Below are 19656 nucleotides of genomic sequence, written 5' to 3'. Positions count from 1 at the left end.
CTTATCTTAATCTGACAATTTCGAGTATTTTTAAGGATAGATTTTTTCGGGCTTCCCTGAACGAACTCCCCTGTATTAAGAGCCAATATATGGTAGAGGTACATCTGCAGGGTCCCACGTTTCTCCCCATATGATAATCTGACGCGCTCGAGTAACTGCAAAAATCCCCGCTTGGGGTCCCCTACAATTATATAATATATGAAAAAATGTTTGTCCGATAAATATGTTGGGCATTTTAATAAGTCCGACACGTAGAACATGTCTAATGATAGGTATTATATTGGTAGTAAATAGCACTCTGATTTTTGCATGAGAGTTTCATGAAAGGCTAACAAATCAATTGAGGCGTTCTTTGCAAAAACCCCAGTTGTCCTTTTTTTTCGGAAATGGACTTATACCATCGCCATCTATGGATCGAAGGACTAATTACCTACGTTCCTTGCGTAAGAAACTTCCATTAAAATCACAGTAGTCCAAAATATAAGCGACAAAAATATAGGCGATTCCGCATAAACCCCATATTATGTCAAGCTCAATTCCCTTCAAAACCATAGTTGTTAAGACAGTTTTACATTATGCTATTTTCATGCTAGGCAAGAGCCATGCAAGACAGATCACGCTACTGCGCATGCCTACGCGCTATTTCCATGCAATTCCTGTGCTAGACGAAAAACTAAACATGTTCTATTTTTCATGCTATTTTGATGCAAGTCCTGTCAAAATTCATGTTGCCAATATGACAAAATTTATAGTTTAGAAAAAAACTTAACCCTTATTGTGTAAATTTAAATGGTATTTATCGGATGTAATAATTTGTGATTTATATTTGAATATTTTTAATTATGGACTGAAATTTCCAAGTGAAATCTCTAAAGTTAATACAACGTAGAATGAAGTAAACACTTCTGTTGTATATAGGTATATTATAAATTTATTAAAAAATTTTTAAAATTCATCCACAAGGGAGTGGTTGTACAAAACGTTTTCGGTCAAACTGACCATCCTCAGTGTAAACCTGGAAATAAGTGAACCACTTAGATTGAAATGCAAAAGGGTGAAATTTTGACAGTTAAAAAAGAAAATGTGGTTACTTACGTCCAGTGTACAAGTAATTGAAACTAGCCACTTGAATAGGTGTAAAAGGTTCAAGTGGCTAGTTTCAATTACTTGTACACTGGACGTAAGTAACCACATTTTCTTTTTTAACTGTCAAAATTTCACCCTTTTGCATTTCAATCTAAGTGGTTCACTTATTTCCAGGTTTACACTGAGGATGGTCAGTTTGACCGAAAACGTTTTGTACAACCACTCCCTTGTGGATGAATTTTAAAAAATTTTTAATAAATTTATAATATACCTATATACAACAGAAGTGTTTACTTCATTCTACGTTGTCTTAACAAAGGTATACAGCCAACTACAGGGTTTACCCTTTTAATGTTCTAAAGTTAATATTTTGATATATTTCTTCTATTGGCAACAATGAAAGTAGTATCTAAAATTGCACAGAAATAGCTCTGATATGTAAAAAGGCCAGGCTAGGCAAGAGATATGCCATGCACGACGGACTTACATAGCATGAGACTTGCATAGCCTTGATGTAAAGCTGCTTTTAATGACTATTGGTGTTTTTGCGGGAAAATTTATCGCTTGGCTGTCAGTAGGTTTTTATAGGTTAAAGTTCCTTCGAATAGTTGTGTTGTGTGATTTTATAAGTAAACCCCATTATTTTTCGTTCATTTTATATTTTGGGTTATTACTATAAATATCGTTTTTCCTATAAATTAATGAAAAATTCCTGCAAAAACCCCATATGTCAAATGAATAAATGTCCTTCATAAATAAACAAAAGGAAAAAATAATGTTATTTATATTGTAAACTGTGTGTAATCATCAAAATAATAAATCACTAATTTGAGAATTTCCGTAAACTTATATGGTTCAATTAAATAACTTTTTTTAAATATCTCCAATGTTGTAAATAATGACAACTGGGGTTTTTGCAAAGAACGCCTCAATTGGAAGTTCTGTCCGACAAAGACAAAATACATGGAACGTTTTCGTAGTCTGACGTTCGAAAGCTGTAACCTGTTCTACAATTAAAACTTCTCCAGTTTCAGTGTTCCCGTACATCAAAGTTGGTCTAACTAGACACCGTTAAGCTGTTAACAAATTTTCAGCTTGCTATTAAAAAAGTTTTTTGCTACGCGCGATCCAGGCCTAGTAGCAAATGCTCAAATTGAAAAATAAAATAAATTTTTGTTTACTCCAGGATATTTGTCCAAAATAAATTGTTTTCAAAATAATGAATTCCATAATTTTGCCCCACTCTGTATATCAACTAAATATGTTGGACCATTTTTATATGGTGCAACTTACCTGATCTGCTGGAAAAAGAATTAGAATTCAATAGAACTACTCATAATCTCTTAATAGATTTATTGTTGGACCATTGTATAAGTATACAGTGCGTCCATAAAGTAACGCATAAATTCATTATTTCGTAAACCGGCGACTTTAAGAAAAATCCCGAAACAGGTCGATTTTTATTTTTAAATTAAATTTTTTTTTGCATATATATCATACTAGTGACGTCATCCATCTGGACTTGATGACGTAATCGATGATTTTTTTAAATGAGAATAGAGGCCATGTGATAGCTCATTTGAAAGGGTATTCAGACTCGACTTTCCTCTATTTGCCTCTCCACCGTCTTAAAATTTTTCGGCCGTATTGCAAGAAAAAGTGATGATAATCTTGAGAGACTTATAATTTCGGGAAACGTTGAAGGGCGCAGAAGTAGAGGTCGCTCACCTACTCGATGGACGGATCAAGTACAGAAAGCCAGTGGAAAAACATTCTCTGAATCCATGAGGGAAGCTCAGGACAGAAGCCGATGGAAAGAGATAGTTGCTCGTATTATAGGGAATCACGACACTCAGCAATGGGGAAACGACTGAGGAGGAGGAGAAAGTACGAATTTACAACAAATTTTTATTTTATAGTATTTTTATTTACTTGCTATATTAGAAATATTATTTCTAACAATTATTAAAGCTAATTGGCTCTCACCAAAGTCATAAATTCCACAAAAAGAAGAAGAAGAAAAAAATACCTACGCATTACTACACCCTTCCTCAAGGCACTTACGAAACTTTTTCAAAATTGCAAAATTTTTTATCAAGTTATCGCGAAAAAGGATACATTGTGAGATTCTATCTAACGGCGCGACTACTCGCGGGTTAAGTGAATTGGATTAAATCTTAATATTTTGAGGTCTATAATCTGCAACTCAGAGATTGGACATTCTTAATGCATCCCCCTGTAGAAAGGAATGGATTAAATCCCAATATCTAAGATGGGCAGGCCATATTCATATACTTCCTAATAAACGCCTTGCCAAGTTAATCTGAAAGGAAGCTCCAACAGGAAGAAGGCCTTAGGACGTCCGCGAATATGATGGACATATAACATATAGTCAGATTTAAGAACAATGGGGCTGCCTACTGACTCAACTATCATGGACGATCGTCCGAGATTGAAGAGTGTTGTGCTGTCAGTCAAGACCTACCCTAGGTTGTAGTGCTACGAGAAGAAGAAGAACTTACCTGATGTACCTGTGTAGGATTGAATATGGTAAAGTCTTCAACTGTATACTCAATGGTTTGTTTTTCTGTTTCATGTACAGATAAGCTAAGAGAAATCCACTCATGAAAAAAAATGAATCCACCGCCATTTGTGCCCCGCTTGCATAAAAGAAGGTGATGGCTCTCTGCTCCTAAAAAAGCCAATGCCTTTTAAAGTATAACTTGAGTTTTGATTAAAAAAATATAAAGTTTTATATAAACAAGAAAAAATAGCTCAGGCTACTTCATCATCATCAGGACTTTTCATTCCGGGTGGAATGTTTGCCACTCTTACTTAGAGCTCTCAGATTCGCTTATTGCGGTGAATCACTCCGCATTCCACTTGTATGTTGTCAAAGTTTGTTGTATGTCTTGGGTTTCGTTACAATTTTTTTCCACTCATTTCGATATGTGCATAGTTCTCTCCAGTTTCTCACTTCCAGAATTTTGATGTCTCTCATGACCTCTGGTCCTCCCATCTCTCTCTCTGGGTCTTCCCCTTGGTCTTTCAGTTTCTGGTTTCCATTTGGTGATCTTGTTAATCAGTTAGTCGTTTTTCCTTCTCTCTATGTGTCCCAGGCATCTCAGCCTCTGTGCTTTAATAAATCTAACTATATCTTCTCCCTTCATTTTGTCTCTTAGTTCATGATTCATTCTTCTTCTCATTTCTCCGTTGTCCATTCTTATCGGGCCCATAATCCGTCTGAGGATTTTCCTTTCGAATATTCTCAATTTTTTCTTCATCTTTTTCCGTAAGGCACATTGTCTCAGCTGCGTACGTACCTAACTACTGGTCTGATTGCAACTCTGTATATTTTCAGTTTTGTATTTCTGGATAAGTTCTTGTCCTTCATAAGCCTATGATATCTGCAGTATGTTTTGTTGCCTGCTAGTATTCGTTCCGTTACTTCTTCGCTTCTCTTGTTTTGGCCATTCACTATTACTCCCAAATATTTAAATTGTTGGACTCTTTCAAAAGTGTAGTTTTCTATTTTGATTTCTCTCGTCCTGTTATCTTCTCTTCTAGAGCAGAGTAGATATTTTGTTTTTCCTTGGTTAATTTCTAGACCTCTTTTCCGTGCTTCTTTTGCCAGGATTGTTACTGCTTCTTTTAATCTTTCCTCGTCTCTTCCCATAGGAACTAAATCATCTGCATTGCAACTATTAGTGTTGAGGAGTGGGCTATAGTTCCTTTAATTTTGCTGGCCTTGACTGTTCCTTCTACTGTTATGTTGCATAATGTGGTTGACAGGGAATCGCCTTGTCGCACTCCTGTTTCTATTGCAATTGATTTTGTGCTACCTTCTTCTGTTGTTACTTTAGCTCGAGATCCATCCATGTTCATTTTTGTTAATCTGATTAATTTTGCTGGTATATCTTGATTTTTCATTTCAATAAATAATTTGTTTCTTTCAATACAGTCAAAGGCTTGTCTGAAGTCTACGAAGAGGATGTGAAGTTCTATGTTGTGTTCGTGGCATTTTTCGATTGTGTAACTATGTGGATCGCATCTGTAGTGGATCTGCCTTCTATGAGTCCTTGCTGGTAGTCCCCAATTTTTTCTCTGTGAATTGAGTGAGTTTTTGTTTGATGAGGGCTGTTAGAATTTTAGTTTCAGGCTACTTAGTAATTTATAAATAGTTCAAGATAGCCCGGATAGCTCAGGCGGTAGCATGTCTGACTTCCTCGCAGGTAGGCCGGTGTTCGAAACACAGTGCCAGCAAGAACATCTAGACATTTTTAAATGCCTATAGGCTCCAGGTCGACTCAGCCTGAATAAAAATGAGTACCCTGGGCAAAACCAGGGGTAATAGCAGGCGGTTGAAGCGTAGCACTGGCCCTGACCTTCCTTGTATACCGTAGGCCCTAGATATAGCAGACTACACTGCTATAATCTCAAAGCCATGTTAGTGGTATAAACCGGGATACTATTATTAAGGTGATACAGTAGCGATCAACAGGTAGCAAAAACGCGTTCCAAGATTGCGGCTGTAATTTTGAATATTTTTTTCGAGATATTTGGCACACGTATTCGTAATATAATAAAGAATGGCGGTACAGAGTCCAATTTGAAAAATATAATAATATGTGGAAATTACTCTGTAACTAAATACAATATTAAAAAAACGAGCCCGTACCGCCATTAAGAAGAACAAAAAAATGCATTTACTTCAAATAAACTTTTTTATCCGATGCCTAGATTTTGTGTCATTTTGGAACTACTAAAATTTTTTATTTCATTAGTAGTTCCAAAATGTAGGGATGGGAAAAACCTACCGGTTTTAACTTAAAACCGGTTTTTTTACTTCGCAATAACCGGTTTTAACGGTTGTTATTTTGTCCCGGTTATAACCGGTTTTTCTTTTTAAAGCAAAACCGGTTATTAGGTTTTTACAGTGATTAGGATTAGGTTAGGTATTATTTTGGATCCCAATCATAATTATTATTCTCAAGTAATTATTCCAAACAAAACCATAATTCACATTTTATTTTATAAATACAGAAGCAAACTGAAAGTGCAAACTCACATCAGCCAGAAACAATTAACTTTTATTATAATATTTCGTTGAAAAGGTATTTGTAATCATAATATTTACATAAGACGTGATCTGGTTGAAGTAGACGCAAACATAATCTATTTTTCACACTTGACTCTTGACATTGAAAGTGGGCGAATGACTTTTTCTGATTACCAAAATAATGTTCTGACTATGAATGTCGAATTACCGATTACGAATACGAATCTCCAAGGATTTCCCTACGTTTTTAAAACGAGACACCCATACAGGAAGTATTAAATAAGTTAAAATGTACCCATTATACAAATATACAAACGAGTTAAAAGAAATACATGATAATTTTTTTTTTGATAGTAGTAAAAATAAAAGATAAATTGCATTATCCAATTTATTTTTATTTAAAGTAAAATATTTATGATGATATTATGTTTTTTAAATCCCATTTGAAAGAGTCTGGGAAATTTTTTATAAGTTGAAATGGTTGGGTTAAATTGTATATTATTGCAATATGTATATATTAATCTTACGCTATATTATATTTGGTAATAATCAATAAATATATAATAATAAATAAATATAATAATTAATAGAATAAAATCATTTTATTGAAAATTCTGTTTTATTTATATTGATATTGATGTTCTTTCGATAGTACTAATTTTGATCATACTGATATCGAGTATCGAGTCGAGTGTAGTATCGCAAACTAAAGTGCATTGTAAATGTAACATTGTAACCTATTGGATTAAAAAACCGAAAACCGGTTTGTGGAAAAACCGGTTTTTTTGGCCAGTTATAACCTCCAGGTTAAACCGTAAGCAAAAAACCAGTATAACCGAAAACCAGTGTTTTGTCAAAAACCGCCATCCCTACCAAAATGACACAAAATCTAGGCATCGGATAAAAAAGTTTATTTGAAGAAAGTGTATTTTTTTGTTCTTCTTAATGGCGGTACAGGCTCGTTTTTTTAATATTGTATTTAATTACGGAGCAATTTCCACATATTAATATATTTTTCAAATTGGATTCTGTACCGCCATTCTTTATTATATTACGAATACGTGTGCCAAATATCTCGAAAAAATATTCAAAAATACAGCCGCAATCTTGGAACGCGTTTTCGCTACCTGTTGATCGCTACTGTTTCCTCTTAAATAGTTCAAGGTATTGATGACCAAAGTTTTTCGAGGACCCAACTTTTGTTATATTTGAGCAAGTTTCTTCGTCTTCATGTGTCATCTTGTGCTAGGAAGGTTGGCTATCATCATTATCATTCTGACTCTGACCTTAGAGGCTGCTACTCGCAACAGTTCAATAGAATCCTAGCGAACCATTCCCTAGTCATGTTTATTGTCATTAGTGTTGAATCACTTATATTATGTTGATGAAAAAATACAGGAGTAAAGAAACAAACGCTCATATGGTGTTTATTGATCTTGAGAAAGCATATGATAGGGTTCCTCGAGAGGTTCTGTGATGGGCACTCAATAAGAAAGGAGTCCCAGGTGAATATGTAAAGATCGTGAGAGATATGTAACAGGGAGTAACGACTTGCGTTAGGACAGATGTGGGAGAGACTGATAAATTTAAAACTTAGTAGGACAAAAACAGAGTATTTGGAATGTTCTTTTAAAGATGGAAGATGTTAGTACAAATAAAATGGTATTTTTGGATGGTGAAATGATTGTGAAAAGCAATAGTTTTTATTACCTGGGATCGGTATTACAGAGTAATAGAGAAATATATTGAGATGCATGCAGTAGAATTATGGCTGGATGGATGAAGTGGAAGAAAGCGAGTGGTGTGTTGTGTGACAGAAAAATTCCAATGAATCTGAAGGGAAAATTCTATACTTAAAACAACCATAAGACCGACTATAATGCACAAAACTGAATGTTGGGCAGTGAAAAAGAAAGAGGAACAACGAATGCATGTGGCGGAAATGAGAATACTTAGATGGATGAGGATGAGTGGAGTGACAAAAAAGGATGAAATTAAAAATGAGTATATTAGAGGAAGTCTAGGTGTGGCATCAACTGATGCCAAAATGAGAGAGCTGTAAAGGGATTTAATTAAGCATCCAGAAAATAAGAGTCATTTAAGCCATTAGCAAATTCAGTTTCAATTGTAAATCCTCTAATAACAATATATGAAATTATTACTCAATGTTTTTGTATTTGCTTGTATGTGACATTTTGAATATCTGTGTAATTGAGACACGTACCGCAAAGTGCAAGCTAATCAGAAAAGTTGTTGTTATATTCACGGTCGTATTAGTAAAATAAAATCCATAATAAACAAATGAACATTAGATATACTTACGCAAATAACGAAACAAAAGACTCTAAGACGACGCAAGTAATATCATACACCAACTGAGATTGTTTTTTAATTGTGAACTAAATAAATACATATAGAGTACTTATGCCCGGTTGCACCAACAGATCTTAAGCTTAAGTCGAGAATATCATAAGAATTAATATAATATAATTATAATATATTACAATAAGAATACCATAATATAATAATATATATACCTAATTGATAATAAGGCAAAAATCTAAAATCATGGTGCAACGTAAGTGATACTCAGGAGGCCCTATCTATAAGTAGAGCTTAGCTAAGCTGGAGCTTAAGATCTGTTGGTGCAACCAGGCATTAGTGTGTTGAAGTCAATCAACCCCCTTCTAGGGGTAGCTACCCCCAACAACCATCATAGAGCATAAGTTAAGATGGTTTGGTCATGTTTAACGTCGATACGTTAATCACCCAATACGAAGAATTGCTGAAGTGCAGATTCCTGGAAGGACTAGGAGAGGAAGACCACAAAAGACCTGAGGGAAGACGATTAGGCAGGACATAGGCATTGGTAAAGGGGATTCATATTGATTGAAGATATTGATTGAAGATTGATTGAAGATTGAAGATAGAATTGTATGGAGAAATGCAATTAGGGACGCCGATCCCGCATAGGGATAAGGTAAAGATAATGATGGAGTGTCGGATCACGTAGAAGGGGGAAACTATAGAGTTGCAGAAACACACCGTGGTACTTAATAGAAAGATTTTGCACCTATTAAAATAACCGCTGATTTTGGCTCCGCTATGGTTAACTTTATTAAGCATAGCAATTACGGCAACGTTAAAAAGCAGAGTTTTTGCAGCCTGTCAAGTAGGTTTTTCGTGTCATCGTTTTCGTTATTTAAACATAGCCTCACTTCACAACGTTATTGGAATTTTAAGCATATACTTGAACAGTTTTTGATATTTTAATTTATAGGTCATCAAAATTAGAATCTATGTAAATGTAATTTTACTGATTTTTTTACATTCTAGCAACAAAGCAATTTAACCATTACTATAACGATAACGATAAGCACTACTTTAAACCTCCGTAAATTACGGAATCCCTTATGTTTAGTAACGATAATGGATCATATATTCGCTACTGCGCAGACGTAGTGTAACGATAACCATAACGGAATGGCAAAATACGAGGTGCAAAATCTCTCTAATATATGCTTATTATGTAGTGTTAATGGGAAATGCTAAAAGGGATATAGGACAAAAACTGGAACAGTAGAAAAAACCTCTTAAGGAAACAGGTTTACAACTAGTAGGACAAAAACAGAGTATTTGGAATGTTTATTTAAAGAAGGATTTACCAAAAATAAAATGATAACTTTGGATGGTAAAATGAGTGTGGAAAGTATTGGTTTTACGTGCGTAGGCTCGGTATTACAAAGTAATGAGGATATAGATAGTTACTTATGTAATACTTACTATTTTAACGTAATCGTAGTTAGCTACGTTAACTAACCAACCGTTAAATCCATGGCCAGCGATGATCCAAGCTATACTAATAGATTTTATTCCATTAAAAATTTGAATCTGCTCCCTATTTTTTTTGGTTGTTGTTATTATTTTACGGCAATTTGTATAAACGGAGAAGGCCAAAAATAAAGGATGGGAACTCTCTGAAATATACACATTATACTTACTATGTATAATATTATGATATGATAATAAAACTATAACCAAACTTGCGTGCATAGAAATCCGCCCATTTAATATATAATTTGGTCATATTTGATGTCTCGTATTTCCTAAACCTGTTGGCCGATTTAAGTGATTATTTTAATATGTTATAGTCTGATTCTTTAGCAATACCGCTGTAATAATTGTTGCTAACAGGTAAATTTTCATTTTATACCGGGTGTACGAATCAAACTGTGTTTTTCTCAAAGTTTGCAACACCCTGTGGAATATTCTAGCATTTATAAAATACTGAAATTAAAACCCAACTATAGTCTTAGCCTTTCTTAACATTCTTTTTTTTTAATTCATTGGCTTTTGTTGGATAAAAAAGAAGGTAGGTAATTTAACAACTAAACATGTTCTTCATCAATAAGGGTTGTTTCTAAATAAGTGCGACAAACTTTTGAGGGGTAATTCTGCACGAAAAAATAATGACAGTTTGCTTGATAAACGTATGTCCGCAAATGCTTCGTTTCCTAGATAGGGTGTGTTGAAATTTTTCTTACAAACTGATGATTTATTTATTGCTTTAAAACTGGTTGAGATATGCAAATGAAATTTTGTGGGTTTTAAGACGTAGGTATTGCACATTTTTTGACATACAATTAAGAATTTAATATTCACCATTGGCACGCATACGGCATGCACGCTAATGGTGAATATAAAATTATTAATTGTATGTTAAAAAATCCGCAATAACTATTTCTTAAACCAAATTGCATTTGCATATCTTAACCGGTTCTAGGGCAATAAATAAATCCTCAGTTTGTAAGAAAAAATTCAACATCCCGTATCTCGGAAACGAAACAATTGAGGACATATGTTTATAAAGAAAACTGTCATTATTTTTTCATGCAGAATTACCCCTTAAAGTTTGTCGCACTTATTTAGAAACACCCTGTATTGATGAAGAACATGTTTATTTATTAAAGTACCTAACTTTTTTATTATTTAACATAAGCGAATGAATAAAAAAACATAATGTTAAGAAAACCTGAGGCTATAGTTGGGTTTTAATTTCAGTATTTTATAAATGCTACAATATTCCACAGGGTGTTGCAAACTTTGAGAATAAAACACAGTTTGATTCGTACATCCGGTGTAAAATGAAAATTTACCTGTTTAGCAACAATATTATTACAGCAGTATTGCTAAAAAAACAGGCTATAACACATTAAAAAATCACTTAAATCGGCCAATAGGTTTAGGAAATACGAGACATCAAAAATGACCAAATTTTTAAGTGGGCGGATTTCTATGCACGCAAGTTTATAATAGTATGATAATTAAACTGTACTTACTTTTACCAGTTTTCACCAAATATACATCGTAGCTAGTTGATACGGCTAGAATAACTGCAAAAATTGACAGCACTACGCTAAAAATATGCGAACATTGAAATAAATCAAATACATATTAGGCAAAAATACTTTATTGCTATTGTTTAGTTGTATTAAGGATAAATAATTAATCTTTATAACAGAGAAATAACCGTAACCAGCCGACTAAATGCATTTTTAGCATAAACTAATAGAAGAAAGGGTAATAACTATCTACATGTAGTTGCTAAAAACTTAGGACTCCAAACCGAATTAATAACCTTAAACGAAGGAACCACGGATCAAAATCCAATACTACTGGAACTAGGAACATGGGAAGAAGAAATCGCCATAAAACGGACTAAGAAGAAGACGAAATGGTCCAACTTTAAGAGATTAGTAAGTCAAGGGATAAACAACATTCCAGTGATAAACACCCACAAGAAATAGAAATTAGAGTCCTAGAGTTAGAAAACACTATGCAAGAAGCACTCAGGAATAGCACTACAGAAGAGGAAGTTGAAATAAACAAGGGTAGGTTTAGAAACATTACACAAGAGATAAAAGGCATGATTCGGGAAAAGAACAGAGCGAAACAGATAGCCAGAAGAATAAGAAATCAGGCAGACAAAAACAGGTCAAAATGACTAAATAGAGAAGTCAAAGCAGCACTACAACAACACCGTAGTGAAAGCTGGAACGACCATGTCCAAGGGATGGAAGAACAAGGTCCAAATATGCAGAACATCTGGAAGCTACAAAGGATTCTCAGAAGCGACAGAAAATCTATCCCACCTCTACACGGAGAGAATAGTCCACACAGTTGAGGAAAAGGCAGAAGTGATGAAATCCACCCTCGAGAGAGTGTGAGAGAGAGAGAGAGAGAGAGAGAGAGTTCACTAAGCTATCATCCAGACGAAGACTCGAAGAACAAAGAGAAAAGCCTGAAAACCCAGACGAAAACATCCCCCCAACATCATCAGAGGAGATCAACGAACTTATCAAAAATAGCTCACCCAAAAAAGCCCCAGGGCCAGACCCGATAACAAACAGAGTCCTAAAATTCCTACCGGCAAGAGCCATAGTATTCCTAACCAACCTAATAAATGGAATACTAAGATACAGAAAATTCCCGAATCGATGGAAAGAGGTCCATGTCATTATGATACCAAAACCCGGCAAAAATAGCACTTTTCCGCAAAATTACAGACCGATAAGCTTACTTCCAGCAATAAACAAAATAGCAGAAAGAGTCATTCTAAGCCGACTACAAGCTGAGACAAACAGACTAGAAATAATCCCCGAAGCCCAGTTTGGCTTTAGAGCAGAACATTCCAGTGAGCTACAAGTACTCAGACTAACAGAATACGTAACAGCAGGATTTAATGACAAACAATATACCAGCGCAGCCTTTCTGGCAACATTGCTGATTGATTTCTATACCGATATGGACTGATATTGAATAAAATGGAATATTGCAAACTATGGGCCATTCCACGAACATACGCCTGCTTTGGATTACTTCGACAACGAATATTTTACTGTGCAACATAAGAAGTACGAAAGTAAATGGCGCTAATAATTATTCCAATAAACAACAATGTAATTTGCAATTTACTTTCGTTCTTCTTATTTTGCACAGTAAAATATTCGTTGTTGAAGTAATCCAAGACAGGCGTATGTTCCTGGAATAGGGTATAAAGCGCAATGTAGATCTAATCTGTTCGGTATTGGCTATTGACTAAAAAACCGAATACCGGTTTTTGGAATAACCGGTTTTTTGACTGGTTATAAACCGGTATTTTGGAAAACCGGTATTTTGTCAACAACCCCCATCCCTAGTACTGTACCTTTCATTTGCAATTTGCAAAATTAAAATCGATTAATTACCACGGCGTCAGGACATTTTTAAAATAAACATTAATTATTGGTGCTACGCGCAGGACAGCGGATAGTTTGCTCTGATTGGGCATTCCAATGACCTTTGATAATGATTGATACATTTTAATTTTTATTACATTTCGATATAAATAAATAAATTTGTTTATTGCAAAATAATACCACATACTATATCCTTTGAAATAACACTTTTTTAGCAAAAATTTTCTTTGTTCATATATTTTAACTTAGAGAATAAAAGTTTATTATTTTTAAACATATGTAATTGTTTAAACAATATTTCACAAACAATAATAAAATTAGTTTGATTTTTGTGGAATTAAAATATTAAAATACAACAAAATATAGAGTAAGAAAATAATATATTAGATAAAGATTGGAAGAAATTTTGGTGGAAATCAACTTGTGTGAATCGAATACCGCTGTCCTGAGCGTAGCACCAAAAATTAATGTTTATTTAAAAAATTTCCTGACGCCGTGGTAATTAATCGATTTTAATTTTGAAAATTGCAAATGAAAGGTACAGTACACTTCCATAAGCAAAAAAAAATTAATTTGCTATCTGCTTTATTTTAAGTCCTGCAACATTAAAAAAAAATTTTTTTTTTGCGAAAGCTGGATTGCAAAATTTTTTTTTGCAAAATCTATTAAACCGACCTTAATGAAATGTACAGTGTTGTTTTACTATATCATAAAATTTTTCTGGGTAAAATATGAAGGTCCTAAGTGTAGCATAAATGGTTGAAAAACGTAAAATGCAAATACTTGTTTTTGTATGGTTTTTTTCGCAATTATTGCTATTTTGCAACAAGGGTGACTATTTTATAAATTTTTAACCAATTCTATATTGTAGGAAATTTAATTACGCAACTTTTATGTTAGTACAACTTTTCTCAGAAATGAATAATTTTAAAGTTATAATAAAAAAACCAATAAAAAAATCGAATTTTTCCTTCATATTTTGACATTTTGATTATTTAAACAATGTTCCGGACCATTTTGAGTGGGAGGATAACTCAAATATTATTATTTAAGTTATTTTCAAGCAATTTATGCAAAAAAATTTGAGTCACCTCACAACGTCCATCCGCCAACTTCGCTGCTAGGTGTTTTCGGTAGTATTTTATAGTGTCGAGTCTTAGACTGTGAATAAAAGTTATCTAAGTCGCCTTGAGGCTTTCGAAATGTGATGTTATAGAAGAATTTTAAAAGTTTCTTGGGCGCAGAAGATTCTAAATTCCACAATACTAGAACGTCTCAGCAATACTACTGAGATTATAAAAAGCATCTAGGAGAGAAAGCTGGAGTATTTCGGACATGTAATGAGAGGCCCCAAAACAAAATATTATGCAAGGGATACGCAGTCCAGGACGAAGAAGGACTTCATGGTTAAAGAACTTGCGAGATTGGTATGAAGCATAAGCATGCGACATTTAGGGCGACAGTGAATAAAATTAAGATAGCTACGACGGTATAACCAACGTTCTGACAGGAAATGGTACACGAAGAAGATAATAGAAAGAAAGCTTTCAAGAGCATAAGAATAACGTTTGCTAATGTTTACTAATATAAATATCTAATCACCTCCAAAGTTTATTGTGATTAAAAAGATCAATAAAATAGTTCTGGATCCCGCGTATGAAAAAAAAGTTGATTAATAGCAAGCTGACAATTTGTTAATAGCTTAAGGGAGTCTAGTCGGATAAACTTTGATATATGGGAACACTGGAACAGAGACAGTATTAATTGTTGAACAGGTTAAAAATATGGAACGGTCACACCACGAAAACGGCACATTTATTTTGTTCAACAGAACAGACTTAAACTCTCTGAACAGAGATTAAACTCTCATGCAAAAATCAGACTGATATGTATCACCTGTCGTAATTCCTGTCACTTGACATATTCTACATGTTCCACTCATTAAAACGCCCATTTGGTGATAAATAGCAGTCTGATTTTTGCATGAGAGTTTAATCTCTGTTCGAAGAGTTTAAGTCTGTTCTGTCGGACAAAATACATGTGCCGTTTTCGTGGTCCGACCGTTCCAAATTTTTAACCTGTTCCACAATTAAAACTTCCCCTGTTCCAGTGTTACCATATATCAAAGTTTGTCCGACTAGACACCCTTAAGCTATTAACAAATTTTCAGCTTGTTATTAATCAACTTTTTTTTTCATACGCGGGATCCAGACCTAAAACTGGTATTTCAATTTAAATGTCTAAAAGTAGAGAAATCAATAAGAATTTAAAAACGAGAATTCAACCCATAACTTACTCATACACTTTGTTGGATGACATTTAGAAAAATAAAAATAAATGAGTTAAATTAGCTATGACATAAAGACAAGAATCCACGGATAATATGAAGGAAATGATTACCAGTGATTACAGAAAGACAGATATGTCTTACAAAGATAGGATTCGTCATAATTAATCAGTCATTAGAAGTCTAGTAAAAAAAGAAAAAAAAGTTATTTATTGTGTTCTCATATTTTTGTACTCAATTAAAATATTTTAATAAAAATTATAGGTACTTACAGTATAGCTTTGTCTCCAGGAGTATATTCATCTAAATCATCTTGCGTATGACATTCTTGATCATTAAATAAAGGTAAAATAATTATTTTATTGAAATCATCTGCAGAACAAGCGTCTGGCATGCATACCGATAATTTGAAGAAATCCTAAAATTTGATTTTAATGTTAAATTAATTGTCAATAACCCCATTTTAAAAAAGATTGAACCAACAAAAGTAGAACCCAACAAGTTTGATGATTCTTATTTTGTACTATCTTAACATAATGTTATGCACTTTTGGGGAAACACTGACACAAGTGCAAATTTTTCACAAATTGAGTTATCACTCTACGATATTCCTAATACTCGTATTTCTCTTGGGAAACAAAGTCAGAATTGTAATTCTTCCCTATTGCGCTAGATGACGTGTATGTACGTCGTTGTTGAATTTCCGTTTTGACCTGCTTCCTTGGTGCAACAAAGTCAGATTGTCAATTGTGCGTGACGCAACATTAATATGCAATGATAATGATTATGAAATTTTTGGAGAAACAATAACATATTTGCTAATTTTTGGAGAAACAATGACTTATTTGCATCCTAAAAAGCTCTCTATATTATACATAGTATACGGTAATAACTAAAACCATGGATAATAAATTTCTACTTTATCTTGTAATTTGCATCTGAATTTTGGCCTTACTAACTTTCAAAACATTATGGTATCAAATCATGTCATCCTTGGAATACTCCAAATGACTTTAGAAGCATTATCCGTTTTTGTTCTAATTCCTCGGGGCTTGCAGAGACTTGCTATATACAAGCTTTCCGACAGCACCCGATAGGTCCTTTATGTGGTTCTCGTACACCCAGGGCTCTTGTATCAAGGCGACATTCGACTCTTCCATAGCAACAATGACCGAGGCTTTCTGCTGAAGTTATTATCATACCCTGTTAATTGTTAAAGAATAAGAATAAATAGTACATAATTTATGCTCTGATGAAGATTATTCTTACACATAATTTATAAATGTGCCCGACATCTGTCCAACACGGTTATTACTATATCGTACACATTTCTCACAATTTGTAGGTTCCTAATATGAACTTTTTTTATTTAGTAAAAACCACAGAATATTTCGAGATACTTTATTATATGATTACTCAAAATCATTGAATAGAGTATAATTGTTTATTACATTATTCTTTATTTTTCCTTCAGCCATTATTCTTCAAGCAGCTTGAGTGCTCGGTGGACTGGCTAGGACACTTCCTTAGGTCGCTTTTCATTCTGAATGGGATACATTTTAATGATACAGACCTCTGTCATGTGTCACCTCTTTTCCTTCCAGTTCCACAACTCCCCAATTTTAAATATGGAAAATACCATGTGTGGGATTTAACATATTAACAACATTTTTGTATGAATTCATTATAGTCCAGTCGCCAGGGCGGTACAACGGCCTCCTTAATTCAGATGGACTTACCCAAGTTTTTTTATGTATTTTGACCCGTAGAACACGAATTTTTTGGGTAACAGTTGATCCGGATGTCGATAAGATTGTTATAAACAAAGAACTTGAGGAATTACATAACAGCGATTTTTCGCAAAACAAAACATTTTTTTTACATTATTTGGGTGATTCTCAGCAGAAAATGCTCTTACAAGTTTTTTCGTAGGATGCATAGTTTTCGAGATAAACGTGGTTGAACTTTCAAAAAATCGAAAAAGTGTAATTTTTGAACCTGAATAACTTTTAAATAAAAAATAAAATAGCAATTCTGCTTACTGTATTTGAAATTTCAAGTCAAATTCTATCGGTTTTGATTATTTGCATTTCTAAAAATTAAGTTATTATTTGCTAAACAAAGCCATAAACACATAGTGTTTCCCATGCCCAATGCATGCGTTTTAATGTACGTAAATCTACGTAGAAATTTTGTATGCGCGCCTACTCGTTCTATTTCAAATGGGAAATGCATTGAAAACATCATTCAATCACTATGTGTTTATAGCTTTGTTTAACAATAAAAAAATTAATTTTTAGCAATGAAAGTAATTAAAACCGATAGAATTTGACTTGAACTTTCAAATGCGGTAAGCAGAATTGCTATTTTAATTTTCAATCAAAAGTTCAAAAATTGAAATTTTTCGATTTTTTGAAAGTTCAACTGCGTTTATGTCGAAAACTATGCATTCTACGAAAAAACTTGTAAAAACATTTTTTGCTTAGAATGACCCAAAAAATACAAAAAATGTTTTGTTTTGCGAGAAATCGCTGTTATGTGATTCCTCAAGTTCTTTGTTTATAACAATCTTATCGACATCCGGATCAACTGTTACCCAAAAAATTCGTGTTCAACGGGTCAAAATACATAAAAAAAAACTTGGGTAATAGCAAACTTTATATAATATATGAAAAAATATTTGTCAGACAAATAATATATTGGTCACTTTAATAAGTCCGAGACGTAGAACATTTCAAATGACAGGAGTTATGTTGGTGATAAATAGCAGTCTGATTTTTGCATAAGAGTTTAATGAAAGGGCAACAAATCAATTGAAACAAAATACATGGAAGATTTTCGTAGTCTGACGTTCGAAACCTGTAACCTATTCCACAATTAAAACTTTCCCTGTTCCAGTGTTCCCGTACATCAAAGTTTGTCCGACTAGACACCGCTGCTATTAACAAATTTTGAGCTTGATATTAATAAACTTTTTTTGGTACGCGGGATCCAGGCCTATTCTATATTTCTCCTCTTTATGATGTTTCTGAGCAGACGTTCTGAATTTATCTTTTGAAGAACATCTTCATTGGAAGTGTGCGAAACCCACGATATTGTTTTGCATTGTGGTTTTTAACTTCCATGTCTCACAACCATACAATAAGATAGACCACACATAACATTTCAGAATATTCATCGACAAGTTTCTGTTACATAAAACTGGTTTCCAGGTCATAAAAGCGTTACGATATTTCGATCCTGATTATTATCTCTTCATCAGAGTCACAATTTACATTTAACCAGCTGCCAAGGTATTGAAAATGGTTTACCCTTTCTATCTCCTCGCCATTAAGAAAAAGCAGACCTTAATCCATTACATCCATACCATCGTAAAGTTATTTTTCCTTTCTCTTTTCAAATATGGAAATAATGTTAACTGGTTCATTAAAAAAATGCCTATTTAATTAACACCACTGTTAAACGCTACCGACGATGCAAATAACGTGTACTTATTATTAAAATATTTTATATTTAAGTTGTGGAACTGAAAAGGAGAAGAGTTGACAGCAGTCATACTTGTTTCAGCACTTTAATCAAATTTAATGAATATTTCGAAACATCAGAGCTTTCAATTGCTCACTTTGTATTTTTGTTCTTTGTAATATGTACTTACATCCACATTAATATTGCTTAAATCTGCCTTCAAGGATGGTATCGCTAATCCAAATACACAGTATTTTCCCTTTATTCTTCCTCCGGAGTAAATATGATTTATTTGCATGCATTGAGGATAATTTCCAAAGTCAGCATATGAGCTGACGGCAAGACCGCTCCAAGGAAACTTGGAAGTGGCGTCGAAAACTGAAACACAGATAAAGAGTTATTACACGTGTAAATTCTTTTAATTTAATTTTTTTTTCTTTTTATTTTTTTTTATAAAGTTAAATCTCTACGTACGAATCAAACTGTGTTTTTTCTCAAAGTTCGCAACACCCTGTGGAATA

General features: G+C 33.6%; 1 protein-coding gene across 1 annotated transcript in view; it reads right to left on the bottom strand.

Annotated features, from left to right (window-relative positions):
- The window catches only part of LOC114332670 (nose resistant to fluoxetine protein 6-like), a 60954-nt gene that overhangs the window by 25976 nt on the left and 15322 nt on the right, over window positions 1-19656 (bottom strand). The window contains exons 2-6 of the mRNA XM_028282499.2: window positions 19326-19513; window positions 15943-16088; window positions 11485-11561; window positions 9929-10122; window positions 3609-3778 (exon numbers count right to left, since the gene is read on the bottom strand). Coding sequence (XP_028138300.1) covers window positions 3609-3778; window positions 9929-10122; window positions 11485-11561; window positions 15943-16088; window positions 19326-19513 — 775 coding nt within the window. The remainder of the gene's footprint in view (window positions 1-3608; window positions 3779-9928; window positions 10123-11484; window positions 11562-15942; window positions 16089-19325; window positions 19514-19656) is intronic.

The sequence above is a fragment of the Diabrotica virgifera genome, chromosome 1 (assembly GCF_917563875.1).
Source record: "Diabrotica virgifera virgifera chromosome 1, PGI_DIABVI_V3a".
Classification (NCBI taxonomy): domain Eukaryota; kingdom Metazoa; phylum Arthropoda; class Insecta; order Coleoptera; family Chrysomelidae; genus Diabrotica; species Diabrotica virgifera.
Note: the sequence above shows the minus strand (reverse complement) of the source record. Positions and strands in the feature narration are given on the sequence as shown.